General features: G+C 30.0%; 1 protein-coding gene across 1 annotated transcript; it reads left to right on the top strand.

Moving 5' to 3' along the window:
- Positions 1-9132: 9132 nt before the first annotated feature.
- Positions 9133-11526, top strand: LOC140872295 (non-functional NADPH-dependent codeinone reductase 2-like). Its single transcript, XM_073275116.1, has 4 exons — positions 9133-9512; positions 9674-9884; positions 10111-10290; positions 11298-11526. Exons 1-4 carry the CDS (start codon positions 9166-9168, stop codon positions 11391-11393), a joined length of 834 nt encoding a protein of 277 aa, XP_073131217.1. The 5' UTR covers positions 9133-9165; the 3' UTR covers positions 11394-11526.
- The last annotated feature ends 1959 nt before the right edge of the window (positions 11527-13485 follow it).

Raw genomic sequence — 13485 nt, forward strand, 5'->3', positions numbered from 1 at the left:
TAGATAACCCTAGAAAAATTAGAGTATTATGAAATTTAGGGAAAAATAAAATGCTAAACAAGTAAAGAAAATTAGGACTATAATTGAAATTGCACTATATAAATAATAAAAAGAAAGTGTGAGCTTAGAATCCTAATTTAAAATATAAAATTTGATTTTACTAGTCCGGAAATGAAAATACTAATTTTCGAAAAAGTTTAAAAATAGTAAATTCTAATGCACGGAAGAAATATTACATTTAGCCAATTAATCACAGAAAATTAAAATAGTTAAAATTATAAATATTAAAAGAAAATGGGTTTAGGCATGAAACTCAAAGTATGAAAATTCTAGGCGTCACAGGTCCGGGTTTGGTGGGCCGGGCTCGAGTCTTTTTATTTTTAAAATATTTTAAGAATTATTGGGTTTTTGAGTCAATTTAATTGAAATAAAATTATTTGGACTCCCAAATAATTTTATTTGAACTTTTAAAATTTTAATTAAGTTAGCCCATTAATTTTATGGGCTTTTGGGCCCATAAAAGTTAATGGGCCATTCTTTGGGTTTTTGGGCCCAATGGGCCAATTTAAGTGTTATTGGACTTAGTGTAATTTTAATGGGCCTAATTAATTTAATTGGGCTTAGATTAATTAATTGGGCTTAAAGTTTAAGATATTGGGCTTAAGTATGTTAATGGGCCAGATTTAAGTTAATGGACTTGAGTGTAGGGCCAGCAGTCCAGAACCATCCATGAGAAAATTGCACGTGTCCTGATTATATATTTAATTATTTTTATGCATTTAAGTTATTTTAATATTTATATGTTAGTAAGAAAATTAAATTAAATATATATGAAGGACACACAATTTATTTAAGTACATGCATTCATGAAATCAATTTTTATGCTATGATTGAATTTCTATGGTTGAGCAAATAAAATATTTTAGGTGGAAATTGAAGTAGTGTGGCCATTTATGGGCAGTTTTCTGCCATTTATGTATGGGCAGTTTCTGCCATTTATGTATGGGTGGTTCGCCACCAGCCTCGTACGATGGTTTCTTAGACTGATCAGTCGCACTATAAGTATGGGTCACACTTACGGATAGGACCATTCGATGTTAAGAAAATAAATGCTCAACAACTCAAGTATGTATGATATTATGTATGTTATGTATGTTTATTTATGTAAGTTATGTTATGTAATTTTTAAGCATGCTCATTCATGTATATGTATGTATTAGTATTAAAGTGTTTTAAATTATTTTGAACCCTTGTTAGTATGCATGTTGGGCCTCTAGGCTCACTACACAGATATGGTGCAGGTGAGTACGTAGAGGAGCAGGTTACTCCTACCGTTGGTGAGGACGTATGAGCAGCGCTGCAGTAGCCCCGTGACCGTGACAGCTTCTGAGTCACCGTGCATGAGTGTCATGAAATATTTTAATATTTTTAGTGGTTGAGGTTGTTGGAATATTTTATTAAATATTTTAGTGCATGCACACATTTTATTTATTTTATTTATGCAGTATATTTTAAATTCTAGGGTTGACTCAGATGTTTAAATTATTTTAAAGAATGCATTTTCTTAAGTATTTAATTGTTTATTTATTTAGTCATGTATTTATTTTAAATATTTTATTCTGTGCATATATGTATGGGCATATATGTACATATTTTATTTAGTAGTATAAAAAAAATAAAAAAATAAAAATTTTTCCGCATATTTATTTATTATAGAGTTAGGGTCGTTTCAGTGGCACTGATTGTCAAATGTTCTGAGTGTTTGGTTGTATGAGATTTCATTATCCCTTCCTTCGATTAGAGGACTATCATATGTGATTATCCAGATTTCCGAGGATATGCTTAGAACTATAGATTTGGTACTAGTTGATTGATTATTTGCCACTTGATTACTATAATTCCTGTGACAGCTATCTGATAGATATAGAGACAGTATTTTGATTTTTTAGATGATAAGAAAAGCAGATTTGTCTTTATATTGAAACGATATTTCAGAAGTATTAGCTATCAGACCAGATATGAGTCAAGAAAGATAGAGAATGTGACGAGTGATTTGAACAGGATAAAAACAGATCAGCATAGACAGAGTTAGCAAATGAGCATCAGATATAGATTTTGAAGCCTGAACAGAATGATCAGCAAAAAATTTCTTTCCCGAGCATCATTAGGTTCAGAAAGAGATTTCAGAAGTGAATCAATAATTGATCCCTGTGAGTATTTGATGTAGCTTATTGATTAATACTCAATCTCAAATTGTCAGATAGATGAATTGTTATTCATATGCATTGGATGGAGAATATCAGCTAGAATATGTATGTGTATTCAAGTCAGATAAAGCAGAAGCCGATCAGATTTTAAGAGAAGCCGACTACCCTATGCAGAGTTAGATCACGAGAAAGAGCAACTTAGATATAAGTTGACTCAGTGATTACAGAACAAGAAGAATAGATATGATTGCAGAAGCAATCAGAAAGAAGAATAAGAGACGATATCAGAATATATATCTAAAGCTCACAGAATTGAAACAAGTGTTACTTCAGTTAGCTATACAGCGTACAAGATTCAGTAATACGATCGAATACGATTTCGAGGACGAAATCATTCCTTAGAGGGGAGAAATTGCAAGGCCCAAAAATATTAATTTATTAATTATGGGATTTACGATTTAAATTCCGAATATGAGAAAATATGAATTTGAGAAATGTCAGAATTAGGGATTTAAATTTAAGGTCGAAAATAGTTAATTTGAAGATTTTGCGGATTTTAAGATTTTAATATCCGGAATTCTTAAATTAAAAGATTAAAAATATTTGAATTGATATTTATGGAATTTAAAATGTAAATTCCAAGATTATAAATATCAAGAATTGAATTTGAATATGAAATCCGAGCCAGGACCTATTTGCAAATATTGAGAAGTCCAGGGACGAAAAGACGATAAGGTCCAAAAGTATTTAATTTTAATTCGAGAATATTTAATTTGAGAATATTTAGAGTTTAGAATTAAATTCTAATATTCTTAAATTATTTAGGATTGAAATGGAATTAAATCGCTTGTTCGGGGACTGATTTGCAATTATGCCAAAGTTCAGGGACCAAAGTGAAATTTCCTTGCAACTTGATATGTTTAAACGTGTAAAGTAAGGAATTATCAGATTCTCAGCCCAAAACATTCAGAAGCAAACAAGAGAGAAGAAAAGAAAGGGTTCCAAGCCATTTTTGACCTTTCAAGCTCCGATAAAAATCGATCCGCTCGGTAGAATTTTTGATTGATCGTATATTTGCGATCACAGATCCGAGTGCTACGTTTTGACGTAAGTTTTATGGAGTTATACCATGTTTGAATTTTAAGTTGTTATAATTAAAATTTGATTGTATAAATGTGTTCGAGCATATACGACGATAGGATATCTAAGACGGATCGAGAAAAGATCATCGTTTGGACATGTTTTCGAATTTATGAAGAATTTTGAGAAATCTTAATTTTCTTGATTGACATGTACGTGTATGTGCTGCAAATTTGAGAAAGTTATAGTGTTAAGGTAGTGATGATATTGATGTTAATGTGTTTGAAATTTCGGTTTCGAACCGTTATGCCGCCGATTTTGATTTTGGATTGAACAATCAAGTCATATAGTTGTTTCAGATTTGATGAGATTGGAATGGGAGTGAAAGATGATGTTAAGCTATATTACTACTTCATTTCAGAATTGAATGTGAAGATATCGAAGTCGAATCGACGAGTTCGAGCTGTTTGAACAATCATAGTTGAATCAAGCATTTGATCAACTATCACCTTCGATGAGCAAGTTTGGCATGAATAGAAGTTTAAATACGCCATCAGATTGAAGCTAGCAAGCATGAATATGTCAATATGACGATTGAAAGGTATAATTCGACATTATCCTCGCCAGGTAGAACAACTCAAGAACGTGGTGGTTTTCGAGTTTTCCTAAGATCACATACTTATCTGGTTAAGTGCTCTTATGTGTTTATTTTCTATTGTTGCTATGAATGATTATTGAATTGTGTGTTCAAGATGTTTATCAGTATTTGTATGATTTAATGCATCAAGATTATGTTGAATTCATCTTGATACCTTGAAAAGCACAGAGGGCTGATTGGCCTAGAGTGCATATGACGTTTGGAGGGCTGTAGTTGAGTGGCACGGAATGTAGATTTACTTCTAGAGCTAGAAGACTTACTATAGTTGCACCAAAGTCAAGGGAATTGAGATATTTAACGCCACCTCGATTGAGTAAGTTGGTGGTCGGTTAAAGATTTTATTATTTATTGGTATCAGATTTGATTGCATATTCCTTGAAACATGCATTGCATTTATGCATTAACTTAGAGATTTCTATGGTTTAGAATATGCAATTATAAATGCTAGAATGTTGTGATATGCCATTCTAGATATGAATGTATTGATATGCTTGATATGATATTGCTTTAGATGAATAACTATGCTTTAAGGATTTAAGAATGAAGTCTATTTCTATGCTTACACGTTATTACATGTTTTGATGATTTAGAATTCTTATAGCATATAGATTCAATAAGCTTATATGGTGTATATGCATGTCTTTCATACTGAGATTTATTCTCACCGGAGTTATCCGGCTGTTGCTTTGTTTATATGTGTGCATTGCATCAGGTTTGGGGTATGAGCGAGTCAGATGTGGCTTGGATAGCTCGAGATTGAGAAAGATTAGCATGTGGTGACTTCACGCTAATAATAAATTGTTGTCAAATGCATGTTAGAAGGTGTTGGTTTAGTTTGAGCTCTAAAAACTTAGAATTGAGTTTATTGTATTGCACCTCAGAAACATGTATAAGATTTTTATGTTCTAAACTTCATGTTGTAGCTTGAATTATGTATTTAGATCATGTTAGATTTGATGTAAGATGGTTCTATGCTGAATTATACTGTAGAATTGCATTTTGACAGCAAAAGATGCCAAATTGGAAGTTTCTGCCACTCCGGGCGCACTCGCGCTCGTATGTTAAAAAAAAATTGGTTCTTTTAGCAACGTGTTTTTGCGTCGCCAAATGTCTTGGATTAGTTTCATTTAATGATGCTTATTCATTAATTTTCCCTTAAGATGAAATTAGCACCCGAGGTCCCCACAATATTTATTTAAAAGTTTAATATTGGCTAGGACATAAAAATAATATATTATATTACTTATGTATACTAATTATAAAAGTGTGAACCAAGGTCGATGTTTTTCATTGTGTATTTTTAACTTTGTCCTTGGTTAGTACACACTTGATAAATTCTATGAGGATACTTTTGTAAAATCAATTATTATGATAAGGTAAAAATTGACAATGTGTGCATATTAAAAGGTTCCAGTTTTCAAAAAGATTAAATATCAAAATACTTTAGTTTTTATTTTCTTGTAGATAAAGTGAACATATTTTTTCTACAAAAAATTTAATTAAATTAAATACTTATCCAGTTTCCTAAAATATTGAAACACCAAAATACTTTAGTTTTTATTTGTTTGTAGATGTAATTACATATTTTTTCAACAAAAAATCTTATGTATTTTAATTTGCGTAAGAACCTATATTGAACTAAATAATTATATCATGATTTCATAAATATAACAAAATATCATATTTTTAAACGTTATTAATATATATATAAATTAAATTACACATTGGTGTTGAAATAAATCAATTCATGTGGAGTCAAGTTTTAATCCAAAATAATAAATAAAGAACAAACCAACACACAAATATCATATATGTAAAAGTTGAAATTTAAAAAATCAACTATTTTTTCTCCTAAAAAAATCTAAAAACTATAACAATTATTTTATGAGATGATGTTAGAATTAACGAAGGAATATTTTTACAAGGGTTGGAGATGAATATCTTCAATTGTTTTTAGCAAAACTATAAGATTGATATTATTTAAATATTATTGAAGTCTGTAAATATATCTATGTTAATCAATCTACTACGTGTTAATTAAAAAATAAATAAAAAAAGTCTAGAAAAATTATGGATGACACTTCTCACATTAAATTAAAGATCCTATAAAAATTATATTGATGCAAATTTTCAATCAAATAAATAAATAAATAAAAATATGCAAAAAACGGTTGATATAAAATATGGAATGTTAACATTTAACATTCAAAATTCAATCAAAAATTTTAGCAATGAGACCATTGTAAGCAAAAAGAGATCAGTAGATTTCAAAAAATGAGAAATCAAAAAGAAAAGAGTATGTCCAACAAATACATTGATCGTTGAAGATACTGACATATAAGTAATGGAAGACGATAACATGCTAGAATATAATGCAAATGAGAATGATGAAATTATTGTTATTATTTGCAAGTAAATATTTTTAGCATGAAAAATATATTGTATGATTAAATAATAATGATAGAAAAATGCAAATGATTGATGAAGATAGTATCACAAGAATAGTTATTAAAGATGATGATAATAATGATTCTTTAATGAAGAATAAAAAACACATGATATGAAAAATCGTTAAAGATAGAAAAATCCCAAATATAAAATAAAAAAATATTTGACGCAATAATTTAAATAAAATTTTAGATTGCATTATCTATACCAATTTTTTTTCATAAATAAATAGTGATCAACATATAACATAGAAAATTACAAAATCATATTTAATATAATTTGATTAATATATCTCACTTATTAACAAATAAAGAATAAATCATACATACATTAGATAGAAAGTAAGCTGAATTCATGGTACGAAGCATGTCATAATTTCTCAAAATTAATAAAAAAATAGAAAACTCGATCGAGATGTAATAATTATATAAGTTTCAATATCAATATTGTGTTAATGTAAAACTACAATAAACGTAACACTTATATTTATAAGCTTACATGAATTATTGATAATGTCTTATTCTAAACTGTTAATGTGGATGTAAAATAATCATGATAGTAAACAATACAAATATTGAAACTGTAAGTGTTACATTATTCAAAAATGTTGCAAATATTTTTATTAGTTGCAATGTCGAAGATTATATTGATTACATCACTAAGACATGTAATAGTTTTTTTTTCAAAAAATATATATTATTACCATGAAAATCATTTATTAACTGTATGCTAATATCTTTTTATCTCAATTAATTTATTTAACAACGTCTATCGACAACAAAAGATGTTCCCACGTACATCACACGTGACTTTTACTAGTATATTAAAAAGAATAATTAAAATAGATTATAAATAAATAATTATTTAAAATAATTCTAGGACTATTTATTGATTTGTACTCCTTTGAAACAAGAGGAATTTTAAAAATTACTCTCTTATTTAAGGTAAAAGCAAAAATGACTTTACCATCCACACAAAAATTAGTTACTTTGATAGTATCTTTCTTAATTAACACTGATAGATATAAAAATACTGTAGATGAAGAAACTATTTGTAAAACAATATAACTGATTATATAAATAGTTTATAGCAGTATTTTAGACAAAACCATTTGTAAACACGCTCAATAGGAGCGATTTTATAAAATGTGATCCCTAAATTGTGAAAAAATACAACAAATTTATATAAAGAAGCAGTTTGTAAAAATCGTCCCGAAAATAATTTAATAAGACCGGTTTTAATTTAGACCAATCTTAAAAGATAAAATAATAGAAGCGGTTTATGCAATGGTTAACCAAAACCATCCCTACAATTATTTAATAAGAGTGTTTTTTAGAGCAATCTTAAAAGTTGAAGCAATAAAAGCGGTTATTATAAAGCGATGCTAAAAATACTCAATTATATTAATGGTGATAAAACTGCATCTAAATATTCAAACTATAGAAACGGTTCAATTCAAACCGCTTCTATTACTTTATCTTTAGAAGCGTTTGGTATAACCACAGCTGAACAAACGCTTCTAAAAACCAATTTTTTTTGTAGTGTCGTAGACATCTTGATGGTTGAATATTTCCTTGCAAGCGATGATACATACTAAGCTAGTGTTTGCAATCATTAAATATAAGTGATTATGGATTTTTCTTCGTAATTTGTTAAGAAAAAATTCATAATTATTTATTTTTAAATATTCCTACGAAGATCAGAAATAAGATGGCAATACGGAAACGGGTAATTTTCAGTTAATGATTTCATGTAATCATGTTAGCATGGAAAGTGATAAATTTTGTTATTTATGGATAAATTCTTGTCTTGATTGCGGGGAAATATCCTGATCTACATATGTCTAATATTAATTTCAACATTTTTACAACTCATCGATTTCAGTTTTTATTTATTTTTATTTATTTTAGTTGACTTCATTTTATATTTGGGCTAGGGATTTTACGTACACATATCCAACTATTTTACAAACAATATCTATCTTGAATTTTTGGTCGATCAATCGTTGCCCCCATTTTACTTCTGCAAAATCAAATCAAAAATTAAAATCATATGATCGAGAGTCTACTTTTTAGAAACTTGGAATATTATAAAATTTTAAAACCTGTGTGTGAGATTCAAATAATGGAAACACATTGCAAGAATGTTTCGTTTGACGTTGAATATTAATAAATTTATTCTGAACTAATTGAGTTTGTACATATAAGTACTCACGTACGAATTCTTATACAATTTAATAAATTTCAATATCTTGACAGCAACATCAAATTAAACATGTTGAATTAATTAGCCAAGAGTTGACTGGAGAGGAAGAATATTCTCAACTCCATTTGCAAGAAAATATGAACAGGTAATTTTAATGCTCGTGCCTCGAAAATTCAAAGAGGCGCGTTGATTTTTCCATATATATATATATATATATTGGAAAATGAAAATGACGGGTATTTGACCGAGTTTTTTAAAAATTCAAACATGCTTCTACTCTATAAAAGATATATATGTTACCTAAAACACTACCCTTGAATGCGTAATTTAAATATAATGTTTTCGAAATAATATTTATTTTGACAAAATATTTTCTAATATATTCTTAAATTCGTTAACTTGTCTCCCACCCATGATCATTACTCGGAAATTTCTTAACCACAAACTTGGAGTTACCAAAGGCCCTCCAATTATATATTATATATAAAGCTTGCAATAAGTTCATTCACAAAAATCCTACTACAAATTAAATAATCAAACATATTAAATTAACAAGAATAACAGAAGATGACTGATGCTTCGCAAGGCCCTTTTTTCGTCCCGCCAATTCCAACGGTGGGACTTCCTGGAGGCAAAGAATTGCCTGCACTTGGGATTGGAACATCATCCTGTTCAAAAATACTCGATCCATCTTCCGCGAAATCTGCGATTCTTGACGCCATTGGCCTTGGCTACACACATTTTCAAACTGAAGTTTCTTCCTTTTTGGAGCAGCCAGTCGGAGAAGCGGTAGCCGAGGCCCTGGAAAATGGGTCTGTAGGATCCAGAGAAGAGTTCTTCATCACTTCCAAGATTCGGTTCAAAGACGGTACTGATTCTGATTCCATCGTCCCGAATCTGAAGAAATCACTCGAGTAAGTGTTGATATATATATGTTCTACGTTTTAGGTAGTATTTGCCACTTCTCAGTTTTTTCTTTACAAAATATTGTTTAAAAAAAAGCTGAAAAGTGATTCTTAGAGCTCAGTGTCCTAGAATTAATTTATGTTCCTTATATTTTTGTACATGCATGCAGGACACTGAAACTGGAATCCGTGGACATCTTTCTGGTTGAATATGACAAAGAAGATGGGGAATTTTCAGTTACTGATTTCATGTTAGCATGGAAAGAGATGGAAGAATGCCAATCACTTGGATTAGCAAAGCTTATCGGAGTATGCAACTTCTCTGCCAAAATGCTGCAAAGTCTATTTAACTCTGCAGTAACCATTCCCAGCGTGAATCAGGTCTGTGAAAATCGATTACATTATACAGATTTAGGTAGTGTTTGTAACCTCTAAAAATAAGTGATTATAGAGATTCTCTTAACAAATTTGTTAAAAAAAACTCCATAATAACTTATTTTTAGAGGTTGCAAATACTCTCTTATAATATTAAGAAATTTTTTTTTAAAAAAAGGGTTATCTTTTATCTGCATAAATATATATATTATGATGATTGTTGATTTGTTAGGTTGGGATGCAAGAGATGTGGAGAGAGAAGGAGCTTAGGGAATTCTGCGCAGCAAACAATATCACCATTGTTGTTTCCTCTGCTGTCGATGGGGAAGACAAAGATTTTGAGTACACTCAGTTTTTGGAGTCGGAAGGTTTCAAGATTGAACAAGGGAGTAATGTAAAGAAACTTGCTCAGGTATAATTTTGTGATTATTAATTGTAAATTTTTCGATGATATATGGTTTCAGGGATAAAACACTGACGGATTGATTACTTGTCCTTGTTTTATTTAGGAAAAATAAGTTTTTTGGTTCATTAACTTTATCTTCTTTGGGTTTTGGTCCATTAACTTTTCTGATGTGGGTTTTGGTACACTAACTTTGCTTTTTCAGTGTTTTTTTGTCCAACTGCATACGTGTCAGCTTTTGATTGGTCCATGTCATCATTTTGGACCAATTAGAAGTTGGCACGTATGCAGTTGGACCAAAAAACACTGAAAATGCAAAGTTAGTGTACCAAAACCCACGTTGAAAAAGTTAATGGACTAAAACCAAAAGAAGATAAAGTTAATGGACCAAAAAACTTATTTTTCCTAAATAAAACAAGGACAAGTAATCAATCCGTCAAATTCATTAGTTTTTTTGTTAAAATCTACTTAACAATTTCAAATTTAACTAGTTATTTTCTGTGTCAAATTCACTATGTGAAGTTAATTTAAATCTTATCTTCAAATCAAATACCCATCGAATCCAAATCTCAAACACGACCTAAAGTGTCAGCCTTATTTATGTGGGTCTGTGTGCATTGGAGATTAAGGCTATCATGTCAGACCTGGATATTATTTCTTTATTTCATGTTAGGCATTCGGCCAATGAGGTGACCCATTTTTTAGCAAAATTTGTTGTTAATTTCTTCCCCTGCACCTTTCTGTTAGGTGCCTGAGATTTTTCCTAGTTGGCTGGTTAAACTTGTAATATTTGACATTTCTAGTATTCAATAATATTGCAGGTTTCGTGTCAAAAAAAATCCTTCCTATCACAAAAATTTTATATTTGGAAAACAAAAGATCATATTGAGATAAAAAAATATTCTGATTTCACAATTAGCCAACGTATAATCATATTTTTTTTTGAAAAATTATATTTTGATGACCAATATTGGCCTAACATCACATCTGCGCATGCTTGGTTAATTTGAGTGCAGGTTTATTTCAAATGGGCATACGATCAAGGCGCAGCTCTATTGCTCGAGAGCTTAGACGAGAAGCTGATAAGGGATATGCTCGACATCTTTAAATAATTACGTACCACGAAATTGTTCGAAAAAAGGCCCCGTGGCTTTTTTTTTCTTTCTTTTTTTGGATTATGCAATTTTTGTTTTTTAGAAATGAAGTTGTAAAATTTATTATCTATCGATCGATAACTTCTAATTATCCTGATTTACATGTCTGATATTCGTTTCAATATTTTACGACACTTCATTTACATTTTGTTACACTAACTGTGGATTCCACAAGTTTTCAACTGTGCGACACAAGAATCCAATTTTTGCATCGACATATTTATGCCAAGTATGGTGATGCTCATAGATTTTGGGTAGAGAATACGTTGCTTTACTTGATATATATACAACACAACCCTTTTAAATATTTGGGTCTCATAACATGAAATCAAGTGAGACTCACTAATCCACGAGCTCTTGTTCCACTAAGTGCAACACACCCTGTGGAGCATGCATTTGTAAGCCGAAATTTGATATAACTAACTGGTCGAGTTTTCTCTCTTTTTTTTTGTTCACAGTTTTTTGTACCTTTATGCATACATTTAATTTCTACTAGTTCTGAAATAGAGAAAGTTTGGTCCTATGTTGATTCTATTTTCTCCAAAAGTGTTTATGATATTTTGTTAAATAAATCGAAATTTTTCTAGAGATTTTTATCTCCAATATTTTTGTCTAATCCAAAATCATCATTTTTTTATATTAGGGGTGGGGGTGTTTACATTGTCTTGAGTTCAAGATCTCTCTCAATTATGGGAGATTTGTGCCACTTCGGCTAACAAATCTTGGGCCAAAATCACCATTTCAATTCATTTACGTATGTAACCTTACATTTTTCAAACATTTTCATGAGGATACTTTTGGTATTTTATTAAAAAAAACTGTTACTAGAATCATTACAATTTACAAAACACCTTTACTTAAAAAAAAATTCAGTTCTTTATTTTATTTTCAAACATTACTCACTTTTTTTTCTCTTCTTCATAATCTATAGATTTAAACACGTATATAATTTTATTTTTTTTTACAAGCATTCTTTAAGTACTCTATTTAGAAGATTTTTTTGAGTTTGGAGAGGATATTATTACACAACTTGATATCAAACTCGAAATCTTCTCATAAACTTGATAGCTTGGTATTATCACATGAGCTAGCTACAAGTTATCGGTAAACAATCTTGCATAAAGATTTTCATCAAATTACTCCACATTTTGCAACGAGAAGATGCTAATTGCCATAGGTCGGGATTAGAGGGGTAACTTGTTATACAAAGGAAGCAAAATATAATCTACATCTATACCAATTATAAACTGTAAATTAATGTCAAAATTTTTCATTGTGTGTTTTCAACTTTGTCTTTAGTTTCTACACACTTGATAAATTATGTGAGGATATTTTTTGTAAAATCAATTGTTATGATCAAAATTGACAAAGTGTATTGATGGGTTACGACCCAATTTTACTATCTCCTGTAATCAGACTCCTGCTACATGTCTCTGAAAACTCTTACTCTCAACCATCTCTACTAAACAAGACATGCCCGAGAGTGGGGGACTTATGATGGGTTATGACCCAATTTGATTTTCTCCCAGCCCAAGCTTAATGGCTTAATCCATCTGGATCCCATACTAATCCGATATTTATTTGGTCACTTTATCAAGACCCATAAATTTTTAAAAGCCCATAAGAAGCTCATGTCAATGAAACTGTTCGACTATCTATAAATAGCTTAAGTCCTCTCATTATTAAGATACGCTTTCTATAACTTTTATTGGGCAAATACTGACTTGAGCGTCGAAGTATCTTCGCCGGACAACCCTCGGCGCTACTCACTTTGCTTTGTGATGCAAGTAACAACCCACGAAATTCGGTCTTTGGAACAGTTCAAGTATTAATCTGGCTATCCAGGTTACCCAGATTTTCTCAAATCGGGTAATATCATTTTTTTGATACATAATGTATGTATATTAGATAAGGATCGAGTTTCAAAAAGATTGAAATACCAAAATATTTATTTTTAATTTAAGTTTTATTTTAATAATATAACATATGTTTAAATGAAAAATGACGCTAAATGTACTGAAATAAATTCTCCCGAATCCTTTTATTAATA

Source organism: Henckelia pumila, unplaced genomic scaffold (assembly GCF_033568475.1).
Source record: "Henckelia pumila isolate YLH828 unplaced genomic scaffold, ASM3356847v2 CTG_461:::fragment_3, whole genome shotgun sequence".
Lineage (NCBI taxonomy): Eukaryota > Viridiplantae > Streptophyta > Magnoliopsida > Lamiales > Gesneriaceae > Henckelia > Henckelia pumila.

Coding starts and splice junctions, on each gene's coding strand:
- LOC140872295 (XM_073275116.1), top strand. CDS start 9,166: ATGACTGATGCTTCGCAAGGCCCTTTTTTCGTCCCGCCAATTCCAACG. Junction 9,513..9,673: donor AATCTGAAGAAATCACTCGA/GTAAGTGTTGAT, acceptor ACATGCATGCAG/GACACTGAAACTGGAATCCG. Junction 9,885..10,110: donor CCATTCCCAGCGTGAATCAG/GTCTGTGAAAAT, acceptor TTGATTTGTTAG/GTTGGGATGCAAGAGATGTG.